This window comes from Zingiber officinale, chromosome 7A (assembly GCF_018446385.1).
Source record: "Zingiber officinale cultivar Zhangliang chromosome 7A, Zo_v1.1, whole genome shotgun sequence".
Taxonomy (NCBI): Eukaryota; Viridiplantae; Streptophyta; class Magnoliopsida; order Zingiberales; family Zingiberaceae; genus Zingiber; species Zingiber officinale.
Genome location: NC_055998.1, coordinates 68,453,775 through 68,466,354, shown reverse-complemented (window position 1 = coordinate 68,466,354; position 12,580 = coordinate 68,453,775). Strand labels below are relative to the sequence as shown.

Below are 12,580 nucleotides of genomic sequence, written 5' to 3'. Positions count from 1 at the left end.
TATGCCCAACAAAAGGAAAAAGGAGACATTGAGATCGTAGCTCTTACTGAAGACTGTAGCACTTTAGTTGAGAAGAATACTTCCCCGAAGCTCCAAGACCAGGAAGCTTTTATATACCTTGCACAATAGGAGCTGAATTTATAAAAAAGGCTTTTTGTGATTTGGGGGCAAGTGTTAGCCTCATTCCATACTCAGTTTGTAATAAGCTAGGGTTAAAAAATTTTAAATTTACTACCATGACATTGCAATTAGCTGATCATTCTTGCAGGTACCCTATGAGTATTGTGGAAGATGTGCCGGTAGAGGTTGGTGGAAGCGTTGTTCCCACAGATTTTGTGGTACTTGACATGGAAGAAGACCCAAAAATTCCAATCATATTGGGAAGACCCTTCCTTACAACAACTGGAGCAATAATTCATGTGAAAAACCATAAACTTTCATTGGTAATCGGTAAGGAAAGGTTAGAATATGATCTATCTAATTCTTCTAACCATGTCTCTTCTTTTTTAGTGAGTGTTTACAGCAGGGCAGATGCCCACAGATTTGAGGATTGGAACTTCCATCATCATTGGAGGCCACCGGACGAAGAACATGATCCGACAAGCACTGTGAGAAGGTCTCCCATTAAAAAATAAAAAATACATCTGCCCTTCAAGGGCAAGAATGAGGGAAGAAGGAGCACACTCAACCCTAGGAGAGAAATCTGTATCTCCTTGGGTATAGCCGTGAAAATAGAAACGGGGTCGAGCTAATGACCTTAAACAAGCGCTTCTTGGGAGGCAACCCAAGGGTTTTTCTTTTTAGATTCAATTTGAGTTTGCTTTTTCATTAGTAGTGTTTTTAATCCGTTGTTGTTTTTGTCTTTAGGTTGAACACAACTTCCATGAACTGTCCATGATTATTTCATGGGCATGGAGGCATTAGAGAAGTCAGAAAGGAGGAAGTGTAGCATTTTTTGGTCCTAATAGAGTCCGACCGTGTACTATACATGGCCATGTAGCACTTATAGAGAGGGAAGAGCAACTGGTCGTGTGACTCACACTACCCGTGTGAGTTCACCCGAGAAGAATAAGGTCAAGGCCATGCTATTTCGCACGGTTGTGTAAAAATTCCAGAGGAGAAGAAGGAGTTGGCCGTATGTGCTACACGGGCATGCGAGGCCAACAGAGAAGGAAAAGAATACGACCATGTGACAGACACGGCCGTGTGAACAAAGCCGAGAAGGAGCATGTAGTGCCCGTGCCATTTGGCACGACCGTGTAGATCTAGCCGTGGGGAGGACAGCTTAGGCCGTGTAGATCTACACGACCGTGTGGAGCACTTTTGCCTGACCGTGTCTATAAGACATGGCTAAGCCAAGGTCGTGTCGGCCACACCCCCCAAGCCAATTCTTCTCTCCAACTCTTCCTCTTCTTCAACCATCCTTCTTAACTTCTCAGATCGAGATCTCTCAACCATTCTTCTCCATAAACTACATTCAGATCTAGATCTAAACAGAAATTCTTTTCTCGTATCCTCAAGATCTACAACTTCCTTCCCTAAGATCCTATTTTTCAAGACCTGATCCTGTCCGGGCGCTGAGTCGACAGACGCTGGGGACGTAGCGTTCTTGTTGACGATGTATGAACCTCCGACTGGTGTGAGCCTCCGGTGAGAACCTGGAAACACAAAATCGAGCCAAGAAGGGGTTCCCGGCGATGACCCTCCGACGCTCAAGTCAGCTTCGGCGAGAAGAGATCGAGGCAGAATAACGAGCGTGAAGACTAGCTACAGTAGATGAGAATGCATACCTCTGTCGAAGCCTCGGGTCTTTATATAGGATCCCTGGGAGGCGCGTGCACACTTCTCGAGATGTGCACACTTCCCAAGACATATCTCAAAATGGATGTGTCAGAAAAGTACGTCCGGCGCCATACCGCAACCGTCCGAGCATATCTCTACCCTGACAGTGGAAACTTCCACCGTACGATTCTCTGTCCGGTCGGTCGCCGACCATGCTGTTTGTCGGCGTCACATGTCTCGAGAAGGATATCACCAGCTGTCCCCTTCGTCTTCTTCTGCACCTTTTGTCTGTTACTATTTTGAATGGGAGAGATGCTTGGACTCACTGCCGTCCAAGAAGGGACATGTACTGGACTGAAAGGAAGAGACGCTCAGCCCGTCGGTCACCCGATAGTTCGGTAGACATCACGGCTGAGCCGAGCGGGTCGTCCGCTCGACTGAGGGCGACTGGCGCGGTCTTCTGAACAAAAAGAGTCCTGCTTGGCTTGTGAGCGTCGGAAGTTTGGCATAACGGCCGAGCTGTCAAAGCGCCGGGTCGGGCGTTATCCACGCCGATCACTCATATAGGTTAACTTTGACTATGACCGCCATAGGGCCGTTGACCATCATCCGGGCAGGCCCCCCTTTCTTACCACCGGATCACGTGCCTCCCCCTTAAGTCTAGTAGAAGGAGGCTGTAGGTCCGACTGACTGGACTAGTATGCCAACACAAGGCCGACCGGTTAGGGATGTCAAGCGACCATAACATTACCTCATACCGCCGAATGGAAGTGTGTCTGCTATCACTTGGCAGAATTTTTACTGATTGGTCTGCCTATCTGAAGATGGTCAGCGATGACCTGCCTCAGTTCTCCTCGGAATGCTCGCAAATCCCGTCCATCAGGGCAAAGCATGCGGCCACGCCTTCGTAATGGCGTTCATTAAATGCCCTCCTATGATTGACAACCACGTGCAGCGCCGTTGTCATCGCACGCACGAGGTGACATGCTCGATGTGACCTTTGGCGGTTTGAATTCAACGATGTGATTTGCGCCTTGGGGCCTGCGACCTAGATTGAACAGCTCCGCTCGGCCGAACCTCTCTTTTATAAAGTCATAGCGTTGTTCCTGTTTCATTTATCAGTCTTCGCGTTTTGGTGCTCCATCTACTCGGTGCTCATTGCTCCGTCGATGATTTGCGCTCAGGGCTCCGTTAATTCACGCTTTCCTTCCCTCCTTCGAGTAAGGCCATTGCTTCTTCTTGTCTTTGCCTCTGTTTCTCTCGCCTTTTTGAGCTTTTGGTGTTTCCCTATCATCTTTTTCATTGACCTCCCTATATTCTCGCTTTCTCCACTGTTCCGGCGATGGCGAGTTCGTCACAACCGTCTGACCCTGCTCCCGGCCTCTGGTATACCACCATGGAAAGCCGGTTTGATGCAAGTGATGTGGTGAGCCTCGTCCGCACCTTCGAACTTCCCCCTGACCATAAATTAATATTAGCTACTTCGTCCGATCGGCCTCATGATCCACCGACCGACACTACTTGTTTCTTCCAAGACCAGTTTGTGGCTGGTCTGCGTTTTCCCTTACATCCGTTCGTAATTGAAGTATGTAACTATTTTCGTCTCCCGCTCGGCCAACTCGTTCTAAACTCGTTTAGATTGTTGTGCGACGTAGTTGTCTTATTTAGGCTGCACGACATCCCTTTAGTTCCCAAGATTTTCCATTACTTCTACTATCCCAAACAGTCCGAGTGGGGTACTTTCCTTTTCCAGTCCCAGATTGGCCTTGTCTTCTTCGACAAAATGCACACCTCTAATAAACACTGGAAAGAATACTTTTTCTTTCTGCGCTTGCCCGAGTTGCCGCCCTTCCGAACCAAGTGGCAGACCGCCGTACCCTCTCCGCCAGAGCTCGGTAAATACAAGAGCCAGCTGGCCTACCTTCATGCAGCCAACATGCCGACCGACCAAAAGTTCAACATCCACAAACTGCTCTGCGAGGGCGTATTATATATGTTTGGGCTGAGTCCGATCCGCTCGAAACTTTCGAGCAGCATCGGTAAGAGCTTTCGCGATCCTTTTTTCCTTTTGGTCTAACTGATTTGTTTTCCCTTTTTGCAGCTGACATCATGATGCGTGCTCGCGCTACCGAGCGGATGAGGTTGAGGGCCGCCGAGATTAAAGCGGCAGCTGTTAAGGAGATGGCCAACCTTGGCATTGCGCCGGTCGGCTCACACGAAGGTGAGAGTGGCGAGGCACCTACTGCTATCGGTGGATCAGCCATTCGGGTCTCTGCCACAGAAGCGGTGGGCGATGCTACTTCGTCCGCTAGACACCCCTCTACTCAAGATGAGGACGTGGAGCACTCGACCGAGGATGTTCCTTTGGTGATCTGCAAACGCCGCCGGACGGAGATACCTGCCCGTTCGGCAACACCTACGGAGCAGGTGTCTGAGCAGGTTGGCGCTCCTTTCGTAGGGGTTGACTTGGCTCCGGCTTCTATCAAAGCAATTTCCTCAGATCGAACTCTTTCACAGCTCGATCTGCCGATGGATCCAATCGAAGCGCAACCAGTCAGTTCTCTGCCACCGGCCCGTCGACGTATACGGTGCTTTGGCATCACTTCCGCTCCGACCGGTCAGTCTTCCAGTCCTTCAGGTTTAGCTCAGTCTGCTCCGAGCGGCCGCCGAGTAGTTAAGGTCATCCTGCACCTACCAACAGAAGAGTTCCTTCTAGCAGCCGACTGACCGACAATTCCATAGCACCAGATCACCATTCGTGGGCTGCTTGCCAAAATATGGGAGGATGCAAGGGCCCGTGTTACCCTGATGATCCCCGGTCAGCTCGGAGACAGCCATCTGCAGCAAGCCACCGATGTATGCCTCCCCCACCTCCCTTCACATTATTATTTTTGCTTGGATTTTAACGTTATTTTATCCAAGTGCAGAGTTGGGTGGAGAGCATCACAGTCAGCAACCGCTTGGCGCTGCTGGAGGAAGAGTTGAAGAAACTTAAGATTGCCGGGGGAGACTCGATCCATGGACCTTCACCTGCTGAGTTGAAGGCCGAGCTGGTCGATACAAAGAGGCTCCTGGAAGATGAGCAGCATAAATCCTCTGGACTGGAAACCATGGTGGCTCGACTCGAAGCCAAGGTTAAGGCACATGACCAGGAGATCAAGCTGGCGACTGCAGGGAAGAACAAGGCCATTACTGATCTGGACGCAAAAAATGTTGAGGCCCAGGCGTTGGAACGTGTCCAGGAATTAGCCGACATGTTGTCCGCTGAACGGAAAAACCGATCGGTGGAAAAGACTGAATTCCAAGGAGAACTGAAGAATCTCCTAGACGCTCTCGAAGCTTCTCGAGCCGCCCTCAAGGAGTATCAAGACGACGAATCAAGTCGCTTTGTTGTGATGAGGCAAGCTTATGTCCGCTCGGATGATTTTGCCTAGAAGGTCTATGACCGACTCGTTATCGCCTTTGAGGAGGCCATTAATTCTACGACTGCTTATCTGAAGGGTAAGGGTCACCTTTCTGAAGCGACGGCTATCCCGCCTAAGGACCTGGTCGGGCTGCTCGATGCCATCCCTGAGCCAATCTTTGATTATCTGGAGTGAGGAGGGCTAATCCTTTTGTAAGCCGTGGATGTATGTTGGCTGCCCGGCAGGAACTTTTTTAATGAAATTAGTTTTCTGTGTTTACTCCTGTCATTGGTTGATTGCTTAGGTCCGAGCGGAATACTTGACCTTAACTTCTGATAAGTCCTAGGATAGCGACTCCTAGATATGAAACCGCCATTCGACCACTAACCAGCGATTCAGAGATTCTCTCGATCGGATATTCATGCTTGCCGAACCGACCCTTAGGTTGTCATTCGACTCTAGAATTTTATCATTGTCGCCCGATGGTCTTCTGGCCGAGGGGTTTATAGTCGCCGGTTCGACTCTAGAGTTTAATGTCGCCGCTCGACGGTCTTCCGAGAGGGATATTTATGGTCGCCGCTTTGACCCTAGAGTTTAACGTCGCCGCTCGTCGGTCTTCAGGCCGGGGGATTTATAATCGCCGATTCGACTCTAGAGTTTAACGTCGCTGCTCGACGGTCTTCCGAGTGGGATATTTATGGTCGCCGCTTCGACCCTAGAGTTTAACATCGCCGCTCAACAGTCTTTAGGCCGGGGGGTTTATAGTCGCCGGTTCGACTCTAGAGTTTAACGTCGCTGCTCAACGGTCTTCCGAGCGGGATATTTATGGTCGCCGCTTCGACCCTAGAGTTTAACATCGTCGCTCGACGGTCTTCCGAGCGGGATATTTATGGTCGCCGCTTCGACCCTAGAATTTAACATCGCCGCTCGACGGTCTTCAGGCCGGGGGTTTATAGTCACCGGTTCGACTCTAGAGTTTAACGTCACCGCTCGAAGGTCTTCATGGGGCCTAACCGTTCGGTGTATTCTTTTCTTTTTGATATCATTCCTGTATTCAAAGGGAGCCGAGGAATGGAAAGTACATATAACGAATTACATGGGCACACTTTTCATCCAACTCGATACGGCTGGAGATGTTTAGCGCTCCATGGTCGTTCTAGCTATCGTCCATCTCCATCCTCGACGTAATAGGCGCCCGATCGGAGCTTCTCGATGGCCTTGAAGGGCCCAACCCAGGGTGCCTCCAGCTTGCTCACATCTCCGACCGGCTTCACCTTCTTCCATACAAAGTCACCGACTTGGAATGCCCTGGGAATCACTCATCTGTTGTAATTCTGCTTCATTCTTTGCCGGTATGCCATTAGCCGGACGACTGCCTTGGCTCGTGCCTCGTCTACCATGTCCAACTCCAGCTGCCTCCGCTCGGCGTTACTCGCGTCGTACTATTGTACCTGATCGAATTCTACTCCGACCTCCACGGGAACGACATCCTCCCCTCCGTACACCAAGTGGAAAGGCGTGACCCCCGTTCCCTACTTAGGGGTAGTGCAAATCGTCCATAACACGCCCGGGAGCTCATCTACCCAGCTGCCACTGATATGGTTGAGCCGAACTCGAACAATCTGAAGGATCTCCCGATTAGCGACCTCAGCCTGCCCGTTGCTTTGCGGATAAGCCACAGAGGTGAAGTGTTGCTAAATGCCATACCCCTCGCACCATTCTCTAAGCTGCTGTCCGATGAATTGCCTCCCATTGTCGGACATGAGCCATCGTGGAATGCCGAACTGGCATATTATGTGCTGCCAGATGAACTTCTTGACCATCTGCTCAGTTATTTTCGCGAGCGGCTTGGCTTCCACCCACTTTGAGAAATAGTCTACCACTACTAGTAAAAACTTCCGTTGTCCGATCGCCATTGGAAATGATCCTACAATGTCCATGCCCCATTGATCGAAAGGGCAGGACACTGTGGATGTCTTTAACTCCTCTGTGGGACGATGTGAGAAATTATGGTATTTCTGGCAAGATAAGCACATGGCGACTGTCCGAGTGGCGTCCTCCTGTAAAGTTGGTCAAAAGTAGCCGGCCAAAAGAATCTTTCTCACTAACGAGCGACCGCTTGGATGCCTGCCGCATGAGCCTTGGTATACCTCTTGCAGAATATAGTCCACATCCTCCGGACCAACACATTTGAGCAGAGGCCTGGAGAACGCTTTTTTGTAGAGCTGGTCGCCAATGAGGACGAACCGACCAGCTCTCCTCCTGACTTAAGAAATTCTGCTATAGCCGTCCGCCAGTCATTTGGGAATGTGAGCCCCTCCATCCGGTCGATGTGGACGACCAGAGATACCAGCTCGATTGACTGTTGGATGACAATTGGTGATATCGAGCTGGCTAGCTTAGCCAACTTATCTGCAGCCTGATTCTCCGCTCGGGGGATCTTCTAGATGAGCACCTCTCGAAAACTGACCTTCAATTTTTCGAAGGCTCCCGCATAAAGCTTGAGCCTGACGTTGCTTATCTCGAATGCTCCCGAGAGTTGCTGAGCAGCCAACTGTGAATCTGAATGAATAAAGACCTTGCTGGCTACCACATGCCGAGCGGCTTGCAGGCCCGCTATCAACGCCTCATACTTTGCTTCATTATTTGTCACTCGATAATCCAGCTGTATGGACAAATGCATCCGTTCCTCGTGGGGGGAGATTAACAACACACCGATCTCACTTCCTTGCCAAGTGGATGATCCGTCCACGTACACCCTCTAGGTGGCTTTGAGCTCGAGATCTGGTACCTCAGTGACAAAATCTGCTAACGACTGCGCCTTGATGGCCGTCCGGGGATGATACCGTATGTCGAATTTGCTAAGTTATGTGGTCCATTTGATTTGCCGACCGGACGCCTCTAGATTGAGAAGGACCCTCCCCAGGGGACTGTTCGTCATCACAACGATCGGGTGCGCCAGAAAATAAGGGCGGAGCCTACGAGCTGCGAGTACCAGCGCAAAGGCTAACTTCTTGAGACCAGTGTAGCGGGACTCAGCATCCTTTAGTATGTGGCTTAAGAAGTACACAAGCTGTTCTTCACCGTTCGACCTCACAAGAGCCGACCCGACGACATATTCAGTCGAGGACAAGTAAACCCTAAGGGCTTCCCCGACGACCGACTTGGCTAACACAGGTAAGGAATTGAGGTATACTTTGAGCTCTTCAAAGGCTTTGTCGCACTCTGCGTCCCATTGGAACTTAGTGGCTCGGCGTAGAATCTTAAAAAAGGGCAAGCTCTGGTCGGTGGTCTTCAAGATGAATCTGGACAGCGCGATTATTCGTCCCGTAAGGCGTTGAGCTTCCTTCAGATTTCTGGGAGGCGACATGTCTTGCAGTGCTTTCACTTTACTAGGATTTGCCTCTATGCCCCGCTCGGTCACGATGTATCCCAGGAAGCGCCCACTTTTTGCTCCGAACAGACACTTCTGGGAATTTAACTCGACCCCATATGTCCTCAGTGTCCCGAAGGTTTCCTCTATATCTGCACAAAGGTTGACCACTCGGATTGATTTAATAAGTATGTCATCAACGTATACCTCCAGGTTTCGCCTGATCTGCTTCTGGAACACTTTGTTCATGAGCCGTTGGTATGTAGCACCTGTGTTCTTCAATCCGAACGGCATCACGTTGTAGCAGTAAGTGTCGTCCACAGTTATAAAGCTTACTTTCTCCTGATCGTCACGGGCGAGCGACACTTGATGGTACCCCTGATATGCATCCAGCATGCATATCAGCTCGCACCCAGCCATTGAATCCACCATTTGATCAATCTGGGGTAAAGGGTAAAAATCCTTTGGGTATGCCTCTTTCAGATCCTGGAAGTCGATGCAGACTCTCCACTTGTTACCCGGCTTGGAGACCAGCACTACATTCGTGAGCCAGCTCGGGAATTGCACTTCCCATATATGGCCGGCTTCCAGAAGCTTCTCGACTTCTGCTCGGATGATGACATTCTGCTCTGCGCTGAAGTCCCTCTTCTTATGCTTTACGGGTCGAGCGTCCGGTCGGACATGAAGCTCATGCTGTGCGACGCTCGGCGAGATGCCTGGTAGCTCGTGTGTTGACTACGCGAAGACGTCATTGTTGCGCTGTAGGCACCTGATCAGCTCCTCCTTCGGGCCGGCTTCCAGGTCGGATGCAACGAAGGTGGTGGCCTCCAGTCGACCATCCCAGATCTGCACTTCTTCTTTTTCTTCATAAACTAAGGTGGGAGGCCTTTCAGTTATAGCATTTACCTCGATCCGAGGGGCCTTTCGAGCGGACCTCGACTCGACTCGGACCATTTCCACATAACAGCACCGCGCTGCCAACTGATCGCCTCTGACCTCTCCCACTTGGCCCTCGACAGGAAACTTGATCTTCTGATAGAATATTGAGATGACAACCCGGAATTCACTGAGGGCTGGTCGGCCCAAAATGACGTTGTACGTCGAGAGCGCACCCACTACGATGAAGTTAGTGGTCCGCGTTCTTCTGAGCAGCTCTTCACCGAGCGAAATGGCCAATTTCATCTGGCCGACCGACTGAACCTCGTTACCAGTGAATCCGAACAGGGGCATTGTCATAGGCAGCAGCTCAACCTTGTCGATCTGAAGCTGGTCGAACGTCCTCTTGAAGATGATGTTGACCGAGCTCCCTGTGTCAATAAAGATGCGATGAATAGTATAATTTACTATTACCGCTCGGATAATGAGGGTGTCGTCGTGAGGCATTTCAACTCCCTCGAGGTCGCCAGGGCCGAACCTGATCTCGGGCCCGTTCGCCTTCTCTTGGCTGCATCCTACAGCATGGATCTCCAACCATCGGGTGTACCACTTGCGGGCTCGGTTGGAGTCTTCGCTGGTTAGCCCTCTAGCGATGATGTTGATTTTCCCCCCAAGCGATGTTGCTTCTATTTTCTTCCTCCCGTGTAGACGGTCTAGCTCGCTCTTGGGAGGCTCGGGGGTTGTTTCTTGGTTGGTACGGATGTCGCTGCTCAGGTGACTGTCTGGTTGTTCACCGTCCGACGTTTTAATGATTATGATGTCGGTCAGGCGAAGGCAATCAGCGGTGATAGTTCCTTGGCATAGTGACCGGGGCGAGACTCCGACAGTCGCGGGTGCTGTGGGTTGCCGACTGATGAAGTGAACAAAACATGGGAGTCCATACCTTTCCTCTCGGCTTAGTTCGTTCGGCCTCCACGTGTTGGACAGCGTGCGACCTTGATTCCTGATGCGGCCTCATCCCCTCGACTCAGGGTGCTCTGGGTGGTTGATGAATGGCTTGAGGCCTCCGCTCGGCCGGTGCTGCTAACTCTGCCGGTGTTTCCTTTTTACGGGCCGCTTGCGCCTCCTCCACGTTGATGTATTCGCTCGCCTTTTTCAACATATGGTCATAAACACGTGGTGGCTTCCTGATGAGCGAGTGAAAGAAGTCGCCATCCATCAACCCCTGGGTGAAGGCGTGCATCATGGTCTCAGATGAGATTACATGAATGTCCAGAGCGGCCTGGTTGAATCGCTGGATGTAAGCTCGGAGAGTCTCTCTGGCCCCCTGCTTTATGGAGAACAGATTGACGCTGGTTTTTTGGTAGCGCCTGCTACTCGCAAAGTGGTGGAGGAAAACCGTTCGGAAATCCTTGAAACTCCGAATCGATTCGTCCGGCAGCCTCCGGAACCAACGTTGTGAGAAGCCGGACAGGGTGGTGAGGAAGACCCTACATTTTACTCCGTCGGTGTATTGATGATGAGTAGCGGCGTTGTCGAACTTACCAAGGTGGTCGTCTGAGTCGGTTGTACCATTGTACTCTTCGATCGCTAGTGGGGCGTAATGCTTCGGGAGCGGGTCTTGTAGAATCGCCTCAGAGAACTGGCGATTGATCCGCTCGGGGGATGACTCGGTTCGAGACGCCTTTCCTTTCCTAGCCTCCCGCACTGGCGCTTCATCGGATGATCCCTGGTTGGCTTGGGCCAACTCGGACGGAGTCTGGAACAGGGCCCGATGGAAGGGAATAGGGGCAGTGGGTGCCTCTCCTAGCGTGCCGGTCTGCCCTCTATTCTGTGCCCACATAGAAAATTGCTCTGGTCGATCTTCTAGTGCCGCTTGGCCCCCTGATGCTGAGGTGACCTGCTGTGCCAACCGCTCGGCGTGAGCCTTTTGTTGCTACTCCACTATCTTCGCTGCTCGCGCCTGGATGAGCACATCGAGCTCTTCTTGGGAGAGCATCAAGGTATGTTGACATCTAGCTTCTTCCATCGCCTCAGCTCCGGATTCAGGTGCGTTCCCACAGACGGCGTCAATTTGATCCTGTCCGGGCGCTGAGTCGACAGACGCTGGGGATGTAGCGCTCTTGTTGACGGCGTATGAACCTCCGACTGGTGTGAGCCTCTGGTGAGAACCAGCAAATACAAACCGAGCTGGGAAGGGGTTCCCAGCGGCGACCCTCCGACACTCAAGTCAGCTCCGGCGAGAAGAGATCGAGGCAGAATAACGAGCACTACAAGAAAAATCCTCATAGACATCGGTGGAACAACAACAGTTTTAAGCAAAAACCGATGTCTTTGAGTATTTTACATCGAGTTTTCCAAAAACCGATGTCTATGAGCGCAGATTTCCGCTCATAGACATCGGGTTTTTAGGCGATGTCTATGAGCGCCTTTTTTCCGTTAATAGACATCGATTTTAACTGCGATTTTTAAAATCCGATGTCTATGAACCAAAATTCTGACGGACTTTCTTAGCGCACTTTTTTTTGGGCTTCTCCTCGCCCACCATAAATCGAAACCCTAATTCTTAGGCGCCGATCCCGCTCCTCAGGCGCTTTCTTTTGCCTCCCGCTCCTCAGGCGCCGATCCCAGCTCCCCCCGCCAACTGCACTCCTCCCCAGCCCCCGGTGCCGTACTCGAGCGCCAGGCGCTCTTTCTCTGCAAACTCCGGATCTGCTCTGTGCTCTTCGACTTCTCTAACACGCTCAAGTCAGCCCGCGAGAAGGAGGTGAAGCGGCAGATGCTGTCGGAGCTCGTCGACTTCGTGCAATCCAGCTCTGGCCGGCTCAATGAGAAGGTACAGGAAGAGCTCGTCCGACTGTGTCTTCATAAGATTGACTCGGTGTGATGTGTATGGCCAGGTAATGTATCATCATAAGATTTGAATCTACTACTTTTTCTTTTCTGTAGCCAAGGGATTTTTTGTTTCCCCCCTTTCTTTGTGATTGGGAAACAGGAGAAGAACTACAGTGAAAGGGTGATGCTGATATACGATGGCCTACATTATGATGCATTAGCTATATGTCAATTTTGTGGTTGTCTCAGAAAAAGACTGTCACTTTCCACATTTCAGCATAATAGCTAACCTAACTTGCTTTGTTGTAAT

At 51.0% G+C, this 12,580-nt stretch overlaps 2 protein-coding genes across 2 annotated transcripts; both read right to left on the bottom strand.

Moving 5' to 3' along the window:
* Positions 1–6,880: 6,880 nt before the first annotated feature.
* Positions 6,881–8,556, bottom strand: LOC121999416. The gene is made up of 4 exons (XM_042554102.1): positions 8,104–8,556; positions 7,657–7,851; positions 7,303–7,548; positions 6,881–7,246 (listed from the first exon to the last, which is right to left on the bottom strand). Exons 1-4 carry the CDS (start codon positions 8,554–8,556, stop codon positions 6,881–6,883), a joined length of 1,260 nt encoding a protein of 419 aa, XP_042410036.1.
* A 1,906-nt stretch (positions 8,557–10,462) lies between these two features.
* Positions 10,463–11,278, bottom strand: LOC121999415. Its single transcript, XM_042554101.1, has one exon. It carries the CDS (start codon positions 11,276–11,278, stop codon positions 10,463–10,465), a length of 816 nt encoding a protein of 271 aa, XP_042410035.1.
* Between the last annotated feature and the right edge of the window lie 1,302 nt (positions 11,279–12,580).